A 23,794-nucleotide genomic window follows, 5' to 3' on the forward strand; every position below is an offset into this window, starting at 1 on the left:
TTATGAGTAATTATATAGTTGGATGTTAGAATCCAATTGTTATAGAAAGTGAAAGATTGTGTGCTCTTGATTTGAAGGAAGTTGATTGTATTCCAGTTATGACTAGAGGCATTATGGAAAGTGATCCTATGATAAATGGATATTGTAGTTGCATGTTGAATAGATTGTGGAGAATGAATATAACTGGCAAAAGTTCTCTCTGTTCTTTGGAAAGAAAGGTATTCTACTTGTATTCTGGCATGAATTGCTATGTAGACAACATGCCAACCGATTGCCTCGTCGTTGTTATTTTCAAGAATTTAGTCACATAGGAGTATGACTACACAAAAGAGAGTACAAAAAGACTAAAAATAGGGTTTGCATTAAGCAGTGTAGAAAAGAAAGTACAAAAAGGCCTCAACAAAAACGGCGACAACCTACCATGAAGCAAACCCTAGGTAGAGAACAAACAAAAGCCTAAAAATAAACTCTTAGCTCCTCTTGGTTGACTATCCAAAGATCAATAAGATAGACAAGAAAAGGAAGTTAATGAAATGAATGCAATTAATTAATTAAGCTTAGTAGTTATTGAAATGAATGCAATTAATTAAGCTAATCGACAATTGCAAAGTTAATGTCATATCTTGATTTAAACTAAGAACCAATTGATTCAATTGGACGGCAGTTTATATTAAAAATAATAAGTGATTAACATATAATGACAGAATACTTCATTGATTTAATGAGTACAAAATTTAGGGATGAAATGTTTGGTTCCACTTTAGACTTATCGTAATTATATAATTAAAAAATAAAATTATACTTATCAATAAATCTCATTAACTTATTTGTATGAATTATACTGATAGTTTATAATAAAATAATATGATTGTTTATTTTTTTAATTTTAAAATTACTTAATCAAATACTATCATATTAAATTATATGAATATGTTTATAATTTATTTGTATATACGAGATAATCTCTAAGCTTCAAATTAATTGTCATCTTCAATAAATATGATCAATTAAATATAAACTTCGTGGGCTGAAAATCACTGTAATGCTCACTATAGACAAAATTGTAAAGTTTACTTTAACTGAAATGCCTTTTCAGTAGTACCATTTGAGATCACAACATTATTTTTGTATAAGTAGGAGAAAGTCTATGATATATATCTTAATGGTATCATTGATTTTGTAATATTAAATAATACTTATAAATAATTAGTACATTTTTTAAATATCTAATACCACTAGAAAAAAAAAATAAAAAAATCACAATTAACATAAATTTACCATAAGGCGACAATAGCTTCATTTCTATAAATAAACCTAATCTTCTGCAATTTGTATTCATTTCATCCATGGAACTCTCCTCTCTTGAATTTATCTTCTTCTCCTTCTTCTTCTTCTCCTTCCTCTCTCTCTCCTTCTACTTCTTCTTCACTCCACCAAAACAAACCCCCGGGAATGGCTTCAAACTTTATCCTTTACTCGGATGCTTACCAGGTTTCATCAAAAACCAGAAGCGCTTCCTTGAATGGACAACCGAAAAGCTCAAAAACTACCCCACAAACACTGCCGTATTCTACAATCCCGTCAATGTCTGTGGCATCCTCACTGCAAATCCTTCCAACGTGGAGCACATCCTCAAGATTAACTTCGAAAACTACCCGAAAAAAGGTGACTTGTTCGGCTGAGGAATCTTTAACTCTGATGGTGAGCTCTGGAAAGCCCAGCGCAAAACAGCTAGCCATCAGTTTAACACGAAATCGCTTCGAAATTTCGTTTTTGAGAATGTGAAATTTGAGACTTGTGCGAGGTTAGTACCTATACTGACAGAAGCCGCGGAAAGAGAAGAAGTTCTGGATTTGCAGGATGTTTTGGAGAAGTTTGCGTTTGATAACATTTGCAAGGTGGCGTTTAACGTCGATCCTGGCTGCCTCGGTAGCGATGGAAGCGGTGTTGGTGCCGAGTTTATGAGTGCTTTTGAAGATGCGTGCACTTGGAGTGTTGAGAGATTTAGGTATGCTTTTAAATTTCTATGGAGGTTGAAGGGGTTTTGCAATATAGGATCAGAGAGACAATTGAAATAATCGATTGCAATAGTTAATGAATTTGCTAATAAGATTATAAATTCTAGATTGGAAGCAAAAGATAAGGAAAGTGAAAACGATCAGGATTTACTGTCTCATTTTATTGGAAGTGACTAGGATCTTGATTTGAAGTCGCGGCAGTTTTTTCGAGATATGGCAATGAATTTTATTCTTGCAGGACGGGACACAATATCGTCAGCTCTAAGTTGGCTCTTTTGGCTATTATCTTCTCATCCAGACGTGGAACAAAACATATTGAAAGAGCTTGAATCGATTTGGACAAAATTAAAAAAATGAACAGGCGAGTGTTATGGGTTCGATGAGTTAAGAGAAATGCATTATCTCCATGCAGCATTATCTGAATCGTTGCGATTGAATTCACCGGTACCGATTGATTCAAAAGTATGTTACAACGACGATAGACTGCCGGATGGTACATTTATTGGCAAGGGATGGTTAATATCATACCATGCATATGCAATGCGGCGCCTGGAGAGCATCTGGGGCAAGAATTGCTATGAATTTTTGCCTGAAAGGTGGCTTGAAAATGAGATATTTCCGTCAGAAAATGCTGAAAGATATGGCTTATTTTCAAATGAAGTCAATTGTGGCATCTGTGATTCAGAGGTTTATTGTTGATGTACAGGAAAAGAACAAGTCTCCTGAGTATGTTGTATCCTTGACATTTTGGATGAAAAATGGGTTGCAAGTAAAAGTGAGGAAAAGATCTCAGGATTATTTCTTCAACTGAATTATAACAAAAAAGGAGTACCTTGATAGCCAGTTGACTATACATAACTCTTCCTTTTGATTGTAAAGCTAGCGTTCTTCACAGTATTTGAGTTAAAGTCAAAATAGCGAACCCCACCCCCACCCTATTTTCCTGGTATGTGATATAAATAAACACTTTAAATGTGGTTCGTGCTGGGGTAACAAAGAAGAAGAAGAAGAGCTCGAATTCATTTTTGAACAGAAGCTCAATACACCAATATCATCGAAACAACACAAGATCTAGGTTTTCTCAGCACAAAACATGCAACTAACAGTACAATGAACAAACTACTAGACTTTCATATACCAAATCTCCAGATCTAAGCTCAACATTCTCAACAAGTATTAAAAGAAAAAAACTAGAGAACACAGTATTTCTGAATAATGCAACGAATTCAAACTTTACTCTTCGTACTGGCCTTTTACAGAATACAAATTAAAAAACAACTTTACATTTCAACTTTTTTTATAGCAAAACAAATACATCTGTACAAATGAAAAAAAAAAACTAGGATTATTGTAGCAGTATATTTGAAGAAAGAATCTCACTTGACCGTCCGATGCCATTTCTAGCTCAACAGCACCATGGAAGACTCGAGAGAAAACAACTTCATAATGTAATGTTAAAAAAAAAATTCTCAGACCTAACTCTTTGATCTCAGTTTCCTCTGCTTTTACTTTCCCTATCTTTCATTTATCTGAATCAGTGTAGTTTAATAAAAACTTACTGTATCACTTAACTTTTTAATTTATTCAACCTGTAAGTACTTGTTCTCTTTTACTCAGCTGTCATCCTTTTGTACAAACCATTTCAACTGATTAAAAAGACCAATTTTATTTCTATCATTTCAATCTAATATTTATAGTTAGGTTTCAAGAGTAAAATAGTCACTTCACATGTATTTTTATATATAGGCAAGTTTATGATTTATTAAGGATGAAAAGAATTAAGTAATGTGAATTTAAATTGATAAACAAATGTGCATGGGGCAGGGATGCCCATGCATCATTTGCCATGTTAGCAGAGTAGTTATTTGCCATGTCAGCAGAGTAGATAATTGTCATGTTAAAAAATTTTAAGTAATGAATGGCCGTTCATGGTATTACGTGTTGATAGTTTAAATAAGACATGTTAGTTGTGTTTAAGAGATATTGATCCCTATCAAAACGTGCGAGTTTTGCCAGAGAAGAGAGAGAGAGTATTGTCTAACATCCTAGCTTTTCAGTGGTAGTTTCGACAACCCTTTTCGATGAACAAATTGATGACAAAGGAAGAGAGAAAGAAAGCAAGTAGTCAACCACAAAACTTCAAGCAACAAGGATTAAGGTAAGTAGGATTTTCTCTCTACTTATATTCAAGTTTTGCTAATGCACTGAGGTTTTTCCCTTCGGTGTTGTGAGATTGATGATCCTTGATTATGCTTTAATGAAATTCATCAATTAGTGTAATTGATGAGAATGGATTATTGTGTTTTATGGAAGTGATGTAGACACTGTCATATGCTTGTTCATGATGTTGTATGATCTGGTTTAATTTGTAGACTTTTTGCTAATATTTGGTGAGGTTATTGATGATAGAGGATTGTTATTGTATTAAGCACACTTTAGATAAGGTAGGCAGAATATTGGAATAATTTAGACTTGACTCTTATTGATATTGCACACAATGTGCATATGTTCATGTTTGTCTACTTTGAATGTGGTGTTTAAATGTAAATTGGTGAGTTAGAGATGTCTAAATTAAGGTGTTATATAACACCCCCTCTAGAAGTATTGTTCTTTGGAGGAAGATGCCACTGCTTGACTAATTAAGGATACACAACTAAAAAAAACATATTTCATATATTGCATCCAACCATGATAAATTACAAAAATCCCCTTATGTCATAAATATGTAGAAATGTATCAAAAGATGTCACACAATCCATTATATATAAAGTGTGTAACAAAACATAACGTAAGCATAATGTGTCAAATCTTCATTACATAAACAAACATAAACAACATAAAAGAAATGACTTGATTACTCTTATGCTAACATGAATTATGCTTGTTAACCATCGCTTGCCCCACAACTACCACAATTATCTGTACTTGTACACAAGAAAGTAAATGAGTAAATGAAAAGTCACTAAGTAAGTTGGAGACTCTACTACTATCTTTTACATAATCTCCAAATTGCCCTTAGCTCGATCTATCATAACTTTGCCATCTAAAGTTTATCCATAAACTCTCATTAGGATGATTATGAATCTTATAACTCATATATGTAACTCATAACTGAACTTGATAACCTCTAGGCTAGATAACATATCTCTCGGGTCAAATTTATTTTGCTCAATCACTAAGGAATTACTCTAGATCCTAAACTAATGTGACCATATCATCTCACGATGAAAACACTAACATACTGAAATCTATAGTTATTTACTCGGCCGATTAGATTGGATCAAATACAAGGATTTGACACTTTAGCTATGTGAGCATTTGTTATGTAATCCACTTGCCTATGCCATTATTGGACAATCGAATTATAATTGTAACTATGTTTTGTTGTAAGCGAGTACCCTACTACAGACGTGCCCTATTGTGAGTGGTGTAGGAAGTATATACTCATGGTGCTCCCTCATAATGACCTTATGATATCTCTAGCAAGCAAGCATCTTGAACCTTAGATCAACTCGGACTTATTTTAGATTTCACCTTTAAACATAACTTGTGCCTTATTATTGTAACATCCACATGTATGCCTAAGGTTATTTTGGTTTTTTCAGTATTTTTCCTATATGAAATTATACTCGAGAAGTTATTACATGAATTGTGGCATGTATGGTTGTGCATGAAAAGCTGCACACTCATGCATGATGTCATAGAGAGGTTAAAGTGGTTTATTTTTATCTATTGCATGATTTAGCCAAAATTGGTCATTATGCATGCCCCGTGTAAGTAGGGTACACGGTTGTGTCTAAGCGACGAATTTTGAATTCTGGGATAAGGATACGTTTTGTGGGGATCACATGATATGGCTTTAATGTTTCATAATTGGCATACATGCTCATGTGTTTAGTATTCATACCCGTGTATGTCTGATCAATCTGAAAATAAAAACGATCATAAAACACGCAACACTCATTTTTTTACCCTAAATTCCTTTTAGCCGAACAAGAGAGGAGAGAAGAGAATAGTGGAGAGTGTCAGAGTTGTGTCTTGCTAGAAAATAAGCCTTTGAAACCATTTCAAGCCACGAGAAGACTATCACGCTTACTACACTAAGGTAAGTAGGTGATTTCATTCTCTTTAATTTGTGAGATTATGTTAATTGCATTCTAATCTAAAAATTAACCCTATAAGTATGAACATGCAAATAATAGTATTGTTTACATGTGATGATGTTATGGTGATTAGTGTACATGATTACTTTTAAACTCACCAAGAGTGCTGATTGAAATTGATAGGATGGTTATATGGAAAATGACGGTTCTCGAGGATGTCGATATTACACTTTTGGTTATGGATATAATTTGAAACAAAATGTCATAGAAGTAGATATATGAATATGTAAAAGATGAAGGTAGATGTATGAAAAGAATAATTTCTGCAAGTTGTATTCATAGTTTTGAAGCATAGATTGATGTGGATCATTTAGTTGTGTAATTAGTGAATATATTAGCTTAGAGTTGTGTTGAATGGATGCTAGATGGGTAGAGACATCTTCTTATACTTAAGGTTAAGTTATGTAGCTAGGAAACTAGAGTAGGAATTAGAGATGAAATTCTAGAAAATTCATGACATACGTCTGTGTGTCTAGAACACATGTTCTTGTGCCTTCAGGAAAAGTCTAATTATGTAAGTTAAATATAAAAAGTGTGGAATTAGGAATAGGCACACACTCGTGTTGTCTTATGTGGCATGGGACACACGATCCTATGCTCTGCATCAAGGATATACTCTTGTGTGCTTCGGATGCATGTTCTGTGAATTGAGTAACATATACCTATGTGTAATGATTACACACCCGTGAACATTTAGGGAGACTTAGAAATAAAGACACTTGGGATTGATAAAGAGTATATGAAGCTCTAATATGAACATATGGGTTAGGAAAATGACAAATATAACTTTATAAAGATGTTTCTGAAGGAAAACCAATTATAAAACCCAAATAAAGATTGTTAGTGAAGGAAATCAATATGGGTGTGTTTAATTATGTGGACAATGGCATATACCCCGATCGAATTGAATCTAAATGGAAAACAAATTGAAACAATGTATAATAATGATACAAGCCATTAAGCTATGTAAAAAGTGACAATGAAAGAAAAATGAGTCTATATGATTTTATACTAATGATGGGCATCGATCAAAGGCCATAAGATTGAGAATGGCTAGAGAAAAAGGAGAGAGATTTAGATATGTCCCACCAACTTAATGTTATGACCCATATGACCTTAGGGTTAATAGTGTAAGAAGTAGTCGTGATGGTCATGACATCAAAGATAACAAAAATAGTCAAGGCAAGAGGATATTCCAATCTTGAGGTTCTAAGAGGGGCTAAAAGAGCAAAAGATCAAGATGTGAGAAGTGACCTAGATGGGATGAGCCATTGAGATGAGAGGAAATCCCAATATGCAAGAGATGTGGTCGTAGACACACTAATAAGTGTGTTGCTACTCAAAGGATTTGTTTCAGAGCTAAAAAGTAAGACATTTCACTTGGGAGTGTACTACAACAACACCAACCCTAGTAAGACAGAAAATCAGAGGAGTTGGAGAAGCTAGAATCTATATGATGACCCAAACTCAGGCTAAGGCTAAACCATCTATTATGATTAGTCAATTAATTTTCCATTTTAGTGTTACTCATAACTTTATTGCTCAAGGGATTATGGCAAGGTAAGGATTAGAGCCTACCATAGTGTCTAACATTAGTATAGAAATGCCAAATGAATGTAAAATTCAAATTAGCCAGATGTTGTTAAGTATGACTATGTTCTTGAAAAGTCAAGAGATAGTGGTAGACTTGATAGTGTTCAACATGCCAGACTTCCATATAATTTTAGTCAAGGATTTCTTGAGTCACTATTGAATAAAGATAGACTGCAAGAAAAAGAAAGTCCAGTTTGAGTTGAAAAATAGAGAAGAATTTTTATTTGATGAAGGTCGAATATTGGGCAAGATGATTAACATCCTGAAAGTTAGAAAAATGTTAATAAAACGGTACACATGGTACCTCACTCATATAGTAAGTAAGCAAAAGGAAACAATCCTGAGTTTGTAATACACCCTGGTAGTGTGTGAGTGTCTTGATGTGTTCCTAAATAAGTTATAAGGATTTGAACTGGAGAAGGAGGTAGAATTCAGTATAGGATTAGCACCAGAGAGGGAGGTCGAATACTAGGGCCCCATATAAGTTGGTGCTAACTGAGCTTTAAGAGTTGAAAAAACAGTTACAAGAACTACTAGACAATGGATTGACATAGTTGAGCCATTTATCATAGGGTGCACTAATCCTCTTTGTGAAAAAAAAAATGATGGATTGATATATATATGTATTGACTATAAGGAGTTGAATAAGGTCACTATCAAGAATAAATATCCATTACCACAGATTTATGATTTATTTGATTAATTAAAAGGTACTTCATTATTTTCAGAGATCGATTTAAGTTTAGGATATCATCAAATTAGGGTAGTGTAGAGAGATGATTTGAAGACAACCTTTCAAACAAGATATGGGCACTATGAATTTGTGGTAATGTCCTTTGGTCTATTGAATACACCAACAGTCTTCATGGATTTAATGAACAAAGTGTTTTAGGATTGTCTCGATAAATTTATTGTGATATTTTTCAATGACATATTGGTATACTCCAAGTCTTGTGAGAATCACATGAGACATCTGAGATTTGTGCTATAAAGACTATGTGATAAGTAATTATACGCTAGGTTCTTGAAATGTGAATTTTAGTTAGACTGTGTTGCTTTTCTAGGACATGTGATATTGACTAATGGTATCTCAGTAGATTCAGGTAAGGTCAAAATGGTATTAGAGTGGTAGAGGCCCAAGATCCCTAAGAAAGTGAGGAGTTTTTTGAGATTAATAGGTTATTATACATGTTTTATGAAGGGTTTTGCCAAATTAGCCCTGACTGTTGACTGGGTTGACCAGTAACAATGTCTCTTTTTAGTGGTCCGATGTTTGTGGGAGGAGTTTTTTGGGAATTAAAGAATAGGTTAACCTCAACACCATTTTTGGCTTTACCTATAGAAGGAAATGAGTATGATTTATACACAAATGTATTTTATCAGTGTTTGGGAGCAGTATTAATACAAAAGGGAAAAATGATAGCTTATTCCTCTAAATAGTTAAAGAATTATGAGGCTTGGTATCTTACTCATGATATGGAGTTAGTTGTAGTGGTATTTGCTTTGAAAAATTGGCAGTACTACTTGTATAGAGTTCGATGCAATATCGATATAGAGCATAAGAGTTTGAAGTATTTATTCACTTAGATAGAGCTAAACATAAAATAGAAGAGATGGTTATAATTGGTTAAAGATTATGATTATGACATCTAGTACTACCTTGGAAAAGCTAATATGGTGGTTGATACCTAAAACAAAAAAGTGTTGTTGTCATAGATCATAACCTGTCAAAAGTTACAAATGTTGAGATAAAGAGGGACTATATTAAACTAGTCTCAAGGGTGTTAGTTAATTTGAGAATTTGATCAACATTATTAGTTGAGATTCATACGGCTCAATTGATAGACAAATGGTGTATCTAAATGAGGAAGAGGATTATCGAGAGTGTTGTGTCGAATTATAGTATCATTAGGGAGGTGCTGAGATTTAAGGATCATGTATGTGTACCTAAGATGTTAGAATTAAGACGTAAGATCTTGTCAGAGGCATATAATTCCCTTTACATTGCCTACCCAAAGGGTGTAAAGATGTATCAAGACCTAAAAAAGACATTTTGGTAGGTCGGTATGAAAAGGGATTTTGTGGCCAAATGTTTAGTATGTCAATAGGTTAAGGCAAAACATTATAGGCCATCTAGATTATTACAGGTTTTTATTATCCTTGAATGGAAGTGGGAGAATATATTTATGGACTTTATGGTTGGTCTACCCAGAGTTCGAGGTGGATATAATGCCCTTTGGGTCATAGTAAACTAATTGACCAAGTTGACACATTTCATCCTTATTAAAGATAACATCAATACTGATAAGTTGTGCCAGATATATGTTAAAGAGATTGTAAGATTGCTTAAGGTACCCAAGACCATTGTATTAGACAAAGATACAAGATTTATCTTAGTTTTTTGATAGAGTTTACAAAGACTGATGACTACCAGATTGGCATTTAGCATTGCCTATCACCCTCAAACTAAAGGACAAATTGATATTGTGAACCAGGTGATAGAGAATATATTAAAAGCTTGTTGTTTGAATATGAAAGCATGTTGGATTAAAGTGTTACTACTATTAGAGTTTGTGTATAATAATATTTGTCAATCAACTATCCAAATGGCTCTCTATAAGGTGCTTTACGGGAGAAAGTGTTGATCACCATTGCATTGGGAGGGGATTAATGAAAACGATGCATTGACATAGTCTTTAGGGTAAAAAATGACTGAAAAGATGATCGAAGACATAAGGTTGATTTGAGAAAGAATGAAACATGTCTAGGATCATTAGAAAAGCTATATTAACTAAAAGAGGTGAGATCTGAAGTTCGTTATAGACGACAAATTCTTTGTGAAAATTCCCTTCTACCATTATATGATGAGTTTGGGTAGAAAGGTAAGCTAGCACCAAGGTTTGTGGGACTTTATGAGATCTTGGAGTGGGTGGGCAAGGTTGCTTAAAAACTTGCAATATTAGCGAGTATGGATAGGATGCACAATGTATTTCACCTGTTATTGTTGCATAAATATCTCTATGACTCATAAAGATATAGAACTTAAGGATAATTTAGTCTATAAAGAAATACCAGTCTAGATTCTTGATAGACGAAGTGAAGCAGCTCAGAAGCAAATAAGTTCTTATAGTTAAGGTTCATTGAAAGAATCATTTAGTAAAGAAGGCCATTTGAGAGGTGAAGCAAGATATAAGGCAGAAGTTCTCATAATTATTTGAGTGAATTTTGGGGATAAAATTCATTTAAAAGGGAAAATGTAACATCCACAAGAAGCTCCTTCCAAACTTTTGTAGTAAGGTGGCAATCAAAGAAAAGATGGTCCAAGGTTTCATTTGCATTTTTACAAAGTAACAAAAAGTACTACTAGGTATACTTATTTTCTCCAATCTATCTTTAGTGTAAAGTCTACATTTTACAACTAGCCAAGTTATAAATGAGTGTCTAGGAATATGCATTTTAAACCAAATAAGATGATACCATACTACATTCCTTCATTTCCTTCTAAGCACTTCCCTAGCCAATCTAATATTAAAGGAACCCTACTTATTTGAATTCCATATAATTCTATCTTTACTTATTTCAAACCTAGGAAAGATAGTGTTTTTTATCTTCACTAATTCCCTTAAGTTTGTTGTTGGCCAATTCTACTATTTATTTCCAATTATCTCTTTCACCTTAGCCTTTTTTGTAAACTTCGCTTCAAAAATGATTCTTTCACCATACCTTTCCATAAGAGAGCCTCGAGAATGCCAATTATCATACTAAAGGGATATGCTTTCCTCATTGCCCATAACGTATTTTAAATAATGTTTTATATCATTCATTTGCTTAAGAATACTCTGCCACATCTAACTACAATTTTAAGGAATACTTACTTCCTATATTGAGCCATTTATAACAAATAGATTTTAGCCCAACAAGCCTAAATAGAAATAACATTCGATTGGGAGAAATGCCAAATGTGCTTAACAATGGTCGCTCTACTTTACTCACTAAGTCTTCTAAAGCCAAGATCACCTTCCTCAAATGGGAGACAAACTTCTTCCCATGACACCTTTGCTTTATATTTATTGAGGTTGACTCTCGACCATAGGAAAGCTCTAATGAGGCTTTCAATTTCCAATAGAATTCTAAAGGGAATAATAAAGATGGTTGACCAATACATTTGAATATTCATTAGCATCGATTTTATAAAAGTCAACCTACCTGCATAAGACAAGAATCTATATCTCCATAAGACTATCTTTCTAACAATTTTTTCCAATAATAAAGAGCATTCAGATTTTTTAAGCTTGGAAGTGATTAATAGCATTCCAAGGTATCTAATAGGAGGTAACCCACTTTAAAAACCATAATTCCCATAAGCTTTATCTTGACATTATTAGAAACTTCTAAGAAAAAGATCAAACTTTTGGAAGGGTTTGCTTAGAAACCCACCCACAAGGGAAAGGTATCAAAAGTTTGCTTGAGCAAAAGAATGAAACCTTACTCCGCTTTACAAATAACATCAAGTTATCTACAAATCATAAATGGTTAATGCAAAGAGCTTTACACTAGAGATGAAATTGGAAGGGAGGAATTTTTTAACAACTTTGCTAAAATGGCCCAACGAAACTTCCATAACAACAACAAACAAATAAAAGGACATATGATCCCTTGCCTCAACCCCAGTTTACTACCAAAAAACCCTGCAATCTCCCTATTCAAGGCAATTGAGAACTTTGGAATGGAGATACATTCTCAAATCCAATACACCATTTTCGTTGGAAACCCGTAAAGGAGCAAAGATATGGTAAGGAAATCTCAATCAACATAATCATAGGTCTTCCTAACGTCAATTTTCATAGCACAATTCTTACTTCTATTAGAAGGTCCGATAATTAAGGAAAAGATTTTGGCATAGAATGACATTGTCTCCAATTTTCCTTCCTTCCATAAAAGCACTTTGGCTCGAATCAATTATCAAGAGGAGCATCTTTTTAAGTCTATTGGCCAAAATCTTAGCAATACATTTATAGATTGCATTACAACACAATATTAGCCTAAAGTCATTACAAGAAGAAGGGTTCACTACCTTAGGAACAAGGGAAAAAAAAAACTCTTAATAGCTTCCATAACATCTTCTTCCACAATATGTCATGCTTTTTTAAAGAAAACTACATAATACTCATCTGGGCCAGAGGCTTTATTGTTAGCCAAACCAAAGATAACTTTTTCAATTTCCTTTCTAGTGATTTCACCAATTATCTCCCAGGCATGATCTTCCAAGACTCTTTTGTTGATTACTTCCTCCATACCCATTAAGTTTCTCTCCTTTTTTCTTTTCTATCATTAAACAATTTTTTTATAAAAATAAACAAATTTCATGAGTCATAGCTCAAAACTCTATTTCTACACTTGATCGGGTTACAACATTGTATTTCTTGCTTCTCTAAGTAATTAGATTCCTTAAAATATAGGTACAATATCTAATAATATATCTCATATCAATTAGAGATTAGGCATAGTCTATATCGAATTCTTTTATAATTACTCCTTTCCTCTTTTTAAATAAGACACCTCTCCACACATGTAAACTTTAGATATCGAAAGATTTTCTAAACTAAAGTTCTCCTCTTTTAGGTCATGCATGAAATGACTTACTACACTCATAACATATGTCATCTTTGATCATGTATGTGAATGGTAAATTAGCCTTTCCACTAGTCATTTATAGTGCCCCTTTGACCACTGTCTTTGCTTCCTTGCAATGACTAATTATGTGATTTGGATCTATAGGAGTTCTTAAAGGTTTGCTTCCAAGTGTTGCTAAATTTATGATTAACTCTAACATATATTTTCTCTAAGAGAAGAAAATTCTTTGTGTAGAGTAAGCCATCTTAATTCCCAAAAAGTACCTTAATTTCCCAAGTTTTTTTATCTTGAATTCTTTATAAAATTGATTACTTGATCTTTTATTTAATTTTTTATCATTTTCAGTCACAATGATATCATTAATATAAACTAGCAATATAGTAATTCTTTCTTAAGAAATTTTTTATGAATATGGTGTGATCACCTTGACTTTTGTCTTTATCCAAGTTGAATCATGCCCTTAGTGATTCATCCAACCAAGCATAAGGGGATAATTTTAATCTTAACAACACTTTTTTGGGCTTACAAATATTGTTTATCCTGTTATTTTCATCAAATCCTAATAGTATCTCTATGAACATTCTCTTTTAAGTCACTATTAAGAAATACATTATTTCATCAAATTAATGAAGATTATAACCAAAATGAGTAATGAGTGATTGGAGGATTCTTACAATGTTCATTTTCACCATAAGAGTAAAAGTTGCTTGATAATCCACTCCATAAGTTGTGTAAACTCTTTAGCAACCAATCTTTATTTACATCTTTCCAAGCTTTTATTTGCTTTAATTTTTTTATAGTGTATACCCTTTGGTAGCCAACCACTCTTTCCTTTTTGATTAACTATATTTCAGGTATCATTTTTCTATATGGCACTCATTTTTTTCTTTCATTATAAGTATCCAATTTATCTCTTTTAAAGCATCCTGAATGTTAGAATATATAATATCCTAATTTATTTGTTGTATATTGTGTTTCCTATTATATAGTAATTATTTTCCCTATATAGGATATTATTTGTGTATAAATTCATCATGTACTAATACATTAGATATATACAAAGTTTATTCCATTAAATTGATTTCACTTAGTATCAAACCCCAACACCCCATATTAGTTTCAAAGTAGCCTCATTTATCCCTAAAAGTAGGGTTTTGATATTTTCTAATAATAACCACCACCTCCAACTTTTGAGAACTTTTAACTTCACCTCACACAAAAGCATAATTTTATGTTTATGGTCAATTAGTCTTTTCTCAAAGATGTTCTTTCCTTTCTCTAACCATCATCATGTGGATTATCTTTTTCGACAATTGGTTTTTTTTCGATGCTATTTTCCTTTTTTCGGTTATTAGCTTCATCTTAACAACTATTTCTTTTTCTCAGCCATCATTGGTTCTTTATCAACCACTCTTATTCAAGTTTGTTTAATTTCTTCAGCCAACTTTGACTCTTAGATTTCCGACAATATATCTCTCTAATGACTTATTTCCCTAACTCTTGGATCTTCGATGATCAACTTTTTTGATAGACTTTTCAACTTCAACAAAACTTGTGAGTTTGTGCCTTTGCTCTAACTAATTTGTTTTTGTTTGGGCTTGGTTTTAAGTATTTCCTTGGCTATTATAATTTTGGTGTTTGATGCATTAGGCTTGTTGTTGGGTTTATTTAATTTGTATTGAGTTAGACTTATTGTTGTTGAGTTGAGCCTACTGTTTTGGTGTTGTTGGTTTTTTTATGGGCCAATTTTTAGTTGGTTTAATTTGAAGTGTTTTTGGACTTAGACCCATATTTATTGTTAGTTATTATTGGAGTTTTATTCTCATAGAAAAATAAGATATTTCACATCTTATTAGTACCACCTTTAATGATTCTAATATGTTATTTGAGCCCAAAATTATATGGTTTTCTCAAAAGTAAAAAATTATGGCATTATATTACTAATGATATCACTAGCCAAGCTAAAGGCCAAATAGAAGAGAGTTCTAATTATATTAAGTTGCTTAAAGAATAGGATAGTAAAAATTATCAAATTATTGCATGGTTTCATAATACATGTACTCTATCAATTAAGCTTCAATTTAGGCATCTTGAGATTACAAAAGAAGTTCGGGATTTACTTGCCAAACGATACTCTACCACCAATGTCATTCATCGATTCCAACTCTATGGTGCTTTTCAATCAATTAATGATTTTCTATCTGAGATGACTATTCCATGGGACTAGTTATCTCAATCTAAATGAAAATGGCATGATGTTCATAATGCAATTCTTTATGCAAAAGAACTAGATGAATTTAGAGTTTATCAATTTACTATGGCATTGTATGATGAATTTGAATTAGTAAGATAATCTTTGTTACATAAGAATACCTTTCCTAGTTGATTATAGAAATATGTGCTAAGTAGACTCATTTAAGTACATTGAAATCACTACAATCTTTACTATCCATTGATATTGTTTTGGCTAAGTGACTTGTTGCTATTGTCATAAACCAAGGCATGTTGTTTTTGAATGTTTTAAGTTGTTATCTAAGAAAGGCACGAAATAACACAATCAAGCCAACTTTAAGTCTAGTAAGGCTTTTTCTTCCAATGCAGCAACTGTTATCACCTAGGATTCGTCTTCTAGCCACTCTTCTATCATAAATGAGCTTTTTAGTATGGTAGACCTTGACACTTTAAAATAAGCCTTAGCTTAGTTCATCACTAATACCTCCAATTCTTTTGTCTTATTTGTCACCCTAATACATCCTCATCTTAGTACTTTGACTCTTTATGTTGTAATCATATGATTGTTAATTCTTGTCTTTTTAAATCTAAGAATATTATGTTTTATTCTCCTATTATTCATACTACTAAAAACTCTAGTCTATTTGTTAGTCATATTGGTAATATCTTTACTTTTACTTTATCGTTATCTAATGCCTTCTTGTTCCTAAAGTCTTAATAAATCTTATTTCTATTGGACAATTATTTGATACTGGTCTTGAAGTAAATATTTCTTGTTATGGTTGTTCTATGCAAGATCTATAGATGAAACAGATCTTTGGGACCATATGTAAAGTTAATCATCTGTTTGAGTTGATATCTCTTCAACTACCCTCCCAAATTACATCTAATGTGTCAAAGTGTGTTGTAGTTGTATCTCTTTCTACTTAGAATTCTTTGTCTTGGTCATGTTTCCTCCTTTCAATTAAAATGTTTTTGCTCTAGTGGTCTTTTAGGAAATGTTAAAATTGATGATTTTGATTATGCTTCATATGAACTTGGTAAACATCTTACTTTACCTTTTAACAATAACACTTTTATTTTTTCTGCTATTTTTGACTTTATGCATACTAATATTTAAGGACCATCTACCATACATACTATAGGAGGTGATAATTATTTTGTGATCTTTGTTGATGATTTTTCTTGATTCACTTAGATATATTTTATGAAAAATCATTCTTAGATGCTTGCAATTTATGCCACATTTGTTGCTCTTGTCAAAACTAAATTTTCTAATGTTATTAAAATTCTTCAAATAGATAATGCTATGAAATAGAAAGATGCTAAACTTTTTACTATTATCTCCCAATATGGCATTATTATTCGTAGGTTGTGTCTTACTACATCCCAACAAAATAGTCATGTAGAACATAAACACAAACACATTCTAGATATTATCCATACACTTCTAATCTCTGCATCATGTACTGAGCGGTTTTAGGGTGAAGCAACTCTTACAGTTGTCTACATAATCAACTGTGGTCCAACTATAGTAACTAATAACCAAAACCTTTATAAACGGTTGTACGACAAAACTCCTGATTATGATATTCTTAAAGTCTTTGGATCTGATTGTTTTGTTTTTATACAATTGCATGAACATTATAAACTAAAACCTTGTTATAGGTTATGTTGTTTTTTCAATAATGGTATTGAACATAAGGGTTATTACTGTTGGGATTCTATCTCTAAACATCTTCGTATTTATAGATATATTACTTTTTGGGAATATAAAACGTTTTCTACAATGTTTAAGTTTCAGTTGTCTAAAAACAATCCTCTAACAATGATAATGCAACTACTCCACCTTCGTCTCACTTTTCAATGTAGGACATATAGATGATCACATCCTAACTGACCTTGAAGAATTTAGCTCATCTGTAGATTCTAAACCTTCACCAAATTCTTTCACTTTTCTAAGTAACAAACCTACTAGAGTGCGCCAACCACTTCCTTATCTATGTGATTATCATGGTTACTCTATTATTGTTTCTTTGTATAAACCTTTTTCTTACAAAGAAGTTAGTGTGAATCCTCTTTGGCAACAAGCAATGCGAGAAGAATTGGAGGCCTTAACAAATACTCATACTTGGCATTTTGTTGACATATTGTTTGGTAAATCTATTTTGCAAAGTAAATGGGTTTATAAAATTAAAACCCATGTATATGGCTTAGTGGAATGCTATAAAATTCAGTTACTAATAAAAGGCTTTATTTAAGAATATGACATTGATTATAGGGAGGCCTTTGCTCCAGTAGCTTTTATCATTTTTATTTGCAATCTTATAACTATTGTGGTTGTTAAAAAGTGGTAACTTTTTTATATGGATGTGAAGAATGCATTTTTGAATGGGGACGTTTCTAAAGAAATTTATATGAAACCCATACCTAGATATAATCATCCACCAGACAAGGTTTGTCATCTTCATAAAGCTTTATATGGACTTAAGTAGGCTCCAAGAGCATGGTTTCTAAATTCAGCTCTACAATCAGCCAATTTGGATTCTTTATTAGCAATTATGCTCATGCTCGTTTCATCCACAAAACTGAGAAGGGATGTATCTTATTGTTTTTATATGTTGATGATATGATTATTACTAGAGTGTTAAAGAGATAAAATAATTCCTCAGCATACAGTTCAAAATGAAGGACCTTGGTCACTTGAGTTACTTGGCATAACAGTTTATTCTAACGGTGATGGTTATTATGTATCTCAAGCCAAGTATGCTACTAATCTTTTATCTTATGTTGGTCTGTCTAGTAATAAAACCACCAACACTCCACTTGAGGCCAATGTCAAAACTTTCTCCTATTAAGGGAACTATTCTAAATGATCATACTCTCTATGGACAATCAGTTTTTATGTATTTAATTGCCACTTGACTAGACATAACATATACTATTCATATTATTAGTCAGTTCATGGTTGCTCCTCGTACTACTTACTTTGCAGCAATACTTCATAAGTTTTGCTATGTTAAAAGTACTTTGTTTCATGGTCTTCATTATTCTGCTCAGTCATCACTAATACTACATACATATTTTGATATTGATTAGCTAGGTGATCTTACAAATAGACATTCCACAACTAGTTATTGTTTCCTTTTGGGAGATTCTCTCATCTCTTGGGGTAATAAGAAGCAAATAGTCATTTCTCATTTAAGTACTGAAATAAAGTATAAAACAATTGCTAACACTACTTACAAACTCATTTGGCTTTAATGGTTGTTGCAGTATATAGGAATTTCTCAATCCAAAGCTATAAATATCTATTGTAATAATCATAGTGTGATTCAAATTACTTATATTGATGGATTTCATGAATGCACTAAATACATTGAGATTAACTATCATTTTGTTTGACATCTTTTGGTCAATAATATCCTTCATCGTGCTTCAGTGTCTTCTATGGATCAAATAGCTAACGTATTCACTAAAGCTCATCCTCCAAGACAGTTTCATGACTTAAATCACAAACTCAAGCTAGCAAACTCTTTGTCTACTTGAGTTTAAGGGTGGTTGCTAGAATATATTTTAGAATATATAATTTCCTAGTTTATTTGCTATATATTGTGTTTCCTATTGTATAGTTATTTGTTTTCCTTGTATAGGATATTAGTCATGTATAAATTCATCATGTACTAATACATTAGATATATACAATGTTTGTTTCATTAAATTGATTTCACATTGTATTTTTTTTAGGAGTCTTAATTGAATTCAAGGTAGAAAAAAAAAGGCTTTTTGTTGTAAAAAGATTCATTGTGAAGATACAAAGTGAGATATATAGTGTTGATACATGTTTCAGTACCTTTTAAAGAATAATAGGAAGATAAAGGTATAAGGTAGTGTTTGGAGGGTTATTAGGTGAATCTGAAGAAAAATTAAAGTTAGTTGATTAATGTTAATCAAAGAGTCATATAAGATATTCTCATAAGCTTGGGATGGAGTCTTAGAGTTGCTTTAGAGTTGGAGCAGACTAGTCTCTCTTATAATATTGTTTTTTTTTTTAAGCTAGAATTTGAGGTTTTTGAGAAACTTAGTTTTCAATTTTTTTTTCGCTCTTTGTCAAGTTTGGATATTTTTATAGTGATTAGTGTCTTCTCTTTGTCACTTTTAGGTAGTTTTGTAATGATCTACAAAAAAGATAATATAGTTTTGTCTGATGATTGAATCTCGATTGAAGTTTGAATTTTGGCTTGGATTGGTGATTGAGACTTGGTTAACCTGGTTAAAGTTTGAGTCTTGGCTTGGATTGGTGGTTGTTGACTCGATTGAAGTACATCCTTAACTTAGATAGGTTGGATGTTAGGTTCTCATAGCTAGAAACATCAACTAATTTAGGTGTCAAAAAATGAGTCATGGCTACACATTAAGTTGTCAAGGAATACCATAGAACTTGGGCAAAAATCATCTTCACTTGTTTTCTCTTCTCGAAGTCAATTTTTTAAAATATCTTTTGATTTAATTGAATGTGACATCCAAAGAGAATGATTTTCCTTTGACAATGATCTTAGCATTTATAACCTTCTTAATCAAAAACACATTTACAAGCCCTATGATCTTGTTTGCCCTATTGAGTCGTATGAATGTAGAGATAAGCTACACAATGTAAAGAAAATAACTTTTTTTTTTGAAGAGTATGAGTTGAAACTGAATCAAGACACAACTAAGATAAAGTTTCAGTAGGACTTTTGTTTTTCAAAACTCAAGATGGAAGGCATTTGATAATAATAGTTAAAACAACTTCCCCCCAATAGACCTAAAAGCGTTTGAGTGAAATATGAGTGGTCTTGTAACTTCTAACAAGGGTCAATTTTATCTCTTTGCAACCCTATTTTTTGGGGGTGTTTAAAACATGAAGATTCATCGATTATTTTCTTAACTTTGAAAAAGTCACATGGCTTTTTATCTTAATAGTCTCTGACATAATCTCATGTAAACAGTTTTATTTTCTAACCAAATTGGGGAAATAAGGTACTAACATCATCATATTTATCTTTCGTAAGAAATAATCAAACTATTAAGACCCAATAACTGAAAAAAAATCTAGCATCAAAAACTAAGGAGCAAAATCAATAGGGACTCTGACGTGGAAAAGTGAAATTTATTCATTTGATTTTATTGATAAGTAAATTGTAGTGGACCTATTATATATAAAAATAGTAAATAATAGGAAACAATTAAAGTAGAAATGTTTACACAATATTTACATAAAAATTGAATTATAAAGGAATAATTGAGATATTGTTCACTGTAATAAGATATATCCTAGAAAATAAATGGGACATTTTCTTTATCAATTATACAGACCTTGTAAAATTTAATTCCTAAGGAGATCCAAGGATGTGTTAGCTAAAACAATCAATGAAACTTAGTGATGACTGCAACTGAGAGGCCCTTCAGTTGAATCCTCACTATGATTTGAACACACATTTAATGTCATGCTTCAAAGTACCACGTCTAAGTGGAATGCTGAAGAGATCAACTGTGCCACTAGTTAGAAAAGAATCAGAAGATTCTAAAACTTCTTTCAAGACTCAGCTTTCCAAAGGAAGTCAAATCCATCCAGTGTCAGTTCAACTGAGATGTTAACCAATTCCTTCAGAGATCCTTTTAGACAAGTCAGACACTAGAGCATAATTGTTGTTCTCATAACATGCAGTCGTGAAGGCTGACAGAGTCACGTGATCAACATTACTGTCCTTCTCCAGTAATTTATGAAAGAACAATGCTGCTATTCCTACTTTACTCTCACTACAAAGCTTCCTGACCAAGGTATTTACCGTTCGGATCCAGAGCTTTTTGTCTAGGCTTTCCAAAATAACCATTGCCATGGCAGAATCATTTTTCTTGCAGTACTCATATGCTAGTGTTACCCGAGTAACTTCACAGGGGGAAATCCCCCTGTCTACCATAGTTTCATATAACTCACATGCCTCGTCCAACTTGGATTCTTTACAAAGCCCACTTATAAGAGCCCCATAAGTAAAACCATCTGGTACACAACCATGCTCACCCATCCTGTGGAAAAGCTTCAAAGCCATACTGACATTTCCATCCCTACAGTACCCACAAATCATGGAAGTATATGTTTCCTTGGTCGGAACCAAGCCAAGCCTGATGGCTTCCTCAAAAAGTTTCTCACTTTCTTTCATTCTTTTTTGCCTAGAGAATGCAGCAATCAATGTAGTATATGCATGTATATCGGGCTGCAGAGCAACTTTAACCATCTTACAGAAAAACACCAGGGCTTGTTCAATTTCAGATCGCTTACAGTGCTCAGATATGAGAATAGTGTAGGTAATTTTATCAGCTTGCAATCCCTCTTCAAACCCCTTCATAAGAACCTCATAAGCTTCTGTAACCCTGCCCCTTTTACAAAGGCCGTCAATAATTGCATTATAAGTACAGATATTAGGAGTAAAGCCTTCTTTACCCATCAAATGCATCAATTCATATGCTCTTTCAAAATTCCCTGCTTTGCAATGCCCATCTATAAGACTAGTATATGTGTTGGTATTTGGAAACAGCCCTTGCTCTTTCATTCTGCCCAACAACATCTCTGCACGATTCATCTTCTCTTCTTTGCAGTACCCATTAATCATAGTGGTATATGTATACACATTTGGCTTGTAATTATCACTTCGAACAAGCTTAAGAAACAGCCTGAAAGCCTTTTCAGTCCAACCCTTCTTACAAAGCCCATCAATCAATATTGTATGAGTATACACATTCGGTTTAAAGCCTATTCGAACCATTTCCTCCAACATTTCAAATGCTTGCTTAATGCTGCCTCTCTTACACAACCCGTTGATCAAAGCCGTGTAATTGATCAAGTTCGGTTTCAGACCTGCTTCAATCATCCTATTAAAATACCAAAATGCTCTACTCACAAAACCCTTCTCACAGAAAGCACTAATAATTAATGTTAACGTCGAATTATCAACAAGGAGCCCTCTCTCAATCATTGCACTCAACCACCTATCAGCCTCTCTAAGTCTACCCATTCTACAATATGCAATAACCATCAACTTATAACTGCAAGAATCCGGACTTACACCTCTCTCACACATTTCTTCAAACACTTTCTCCGCGAACTCGACCAACCCGATTTCACAGGCAACCCCCACAACACAGTTAAAACTACCGGTAACCAACGGCAACCCATGATTTGAAACCTCAATAACAATGCTAAACGCCTCCTTCAACCTCCCAATTTCAGCGAAACTCCTCACCATACACTGCATCACCTCGTGAGCTCTCTCAAAATTCCCATTATCAATCAATGAGGCGGCGCAAACTATATAAAGTCTCCGAAAATGACGAAACTTCGCAAACCCGATCGCCCAGTAAAAGAAACTGAGTGCCACCATCGAACCCGCTTCGTTAGCCAGTGAAGCAACCACAGTAATGGCCTGTTCGTGGGTCAAAGACTCGGTGTCTATGCAAAGACTGAGCTTGGGCGGGGATGATAGGAAATGGGCTTGTTTGTAATAAGATTCCAGGGCCGAAGAGCAAATTGTTTTTAGAAAAGATTGCGGTGGGGTCGGGGCTGTTGACGGTGATGATGATGGAGAAAGAGGGGGCTGTGCATGAGCGAAGCGAACGTCATTAAAGTGAGTGCAGTGCGAGTATGGCCTGAGAACGAAGAGCGTGAGGACTGATGTAGGTGATAGTTTTCTTTGAAGACAATGACATCTCTTAATAAAAAGAGACACCATATCAGATATTGGAATCGTTGTCCTTACAGTTTTTCTTGCCGAATGTCGAATTTGTGTTGCATCTTTCAACCATAAGGATGTGAGTAGACTGTCGCTCCGAAGGCATGCTGTTTCAGTGCCATGGACTTTGGGCCTGAGCCCTGAGAATCTGACTTCTTTCGTAGTGTTAAAACTTAAAACCAGTTGAAAGTTAAGAAACCTGATTATTAAACTGTGATTAACATACTGATCAGCATAAAAACACATATTTTCACTTAAAACTTAACTTCATTAACATAAATAAATCTTCACCCATTTTAGAAAGTTAAATTACTATCAAAATTATCATGTCAACTTAATTAGCAAAATTTAAAAAAAAAATTCGTTTAGATTAATTTTGCATCAACTT

At 33.1% G+C, this 23,794-nt stretch overlaps 1 protein-coding gene and 1 pseudogene across 1 annotated transcript; one reads left to right on the forward strand and one right to left on the reverse strand.

Annotated features, from left to right (window-relative positions):
• Window positions 1-1,346: 1,346 nt before the first annotated feature.
• LOC123206135 lies at window positions 1,347-2,829 on the forward strand (annotated as a pseudogene).
• Window positions 2,830-20,921: 18,092 nt separating this feature from the next.
• LOC123206132 (pentatricopeptide repeat-containing protein At4g19890-like) lies at window positions 20,922-23,543 on the reverse strand. Its single transcript, XM_044623264.1, has one exon. The coding sequence runs from the start codon at window positions 23,404-23,406 to the stop codon at window positions 21,274-21,276; it is 2,133 nt and encodes a 710-aa protein (XP_044479199.1). The 5' UTR covers window positions 23,407-23,543; the 3' UTR covers window positions 20,922-21,273.
• Between the last annotated feature and the right edge of the window lie 251 nt (window positions 23,544-23,794).

Source organism: Mangifera indica, unplaced genomic scaffold (assembly GCF_011075055.1).
Source record: "Mangifera indica cultivar Alphonso unplaced genomic scaffold, CATAS_Mindica_2.1 Un_0025, whole genome shotgun sequence".
In the NCBI taxonomy this organism is placed as follows: domain Eukaryota; kingdom Viridiplantae; phylum Streptophyta; class Magnoliopsida; order Sapindales; family Anacardiaceae; genus Mangifera; species Mangifera indica.

What these genes read in the sequence shown, in the direction of transcription:
- LOC123206132 (XM_044623264.1), bottom strand. Translation starts at nt 23,406, where the DNA reads ATGGTGTCTCTTTTTATTAAGAGATGTCATTGTCTTCAAAGAAAACTA.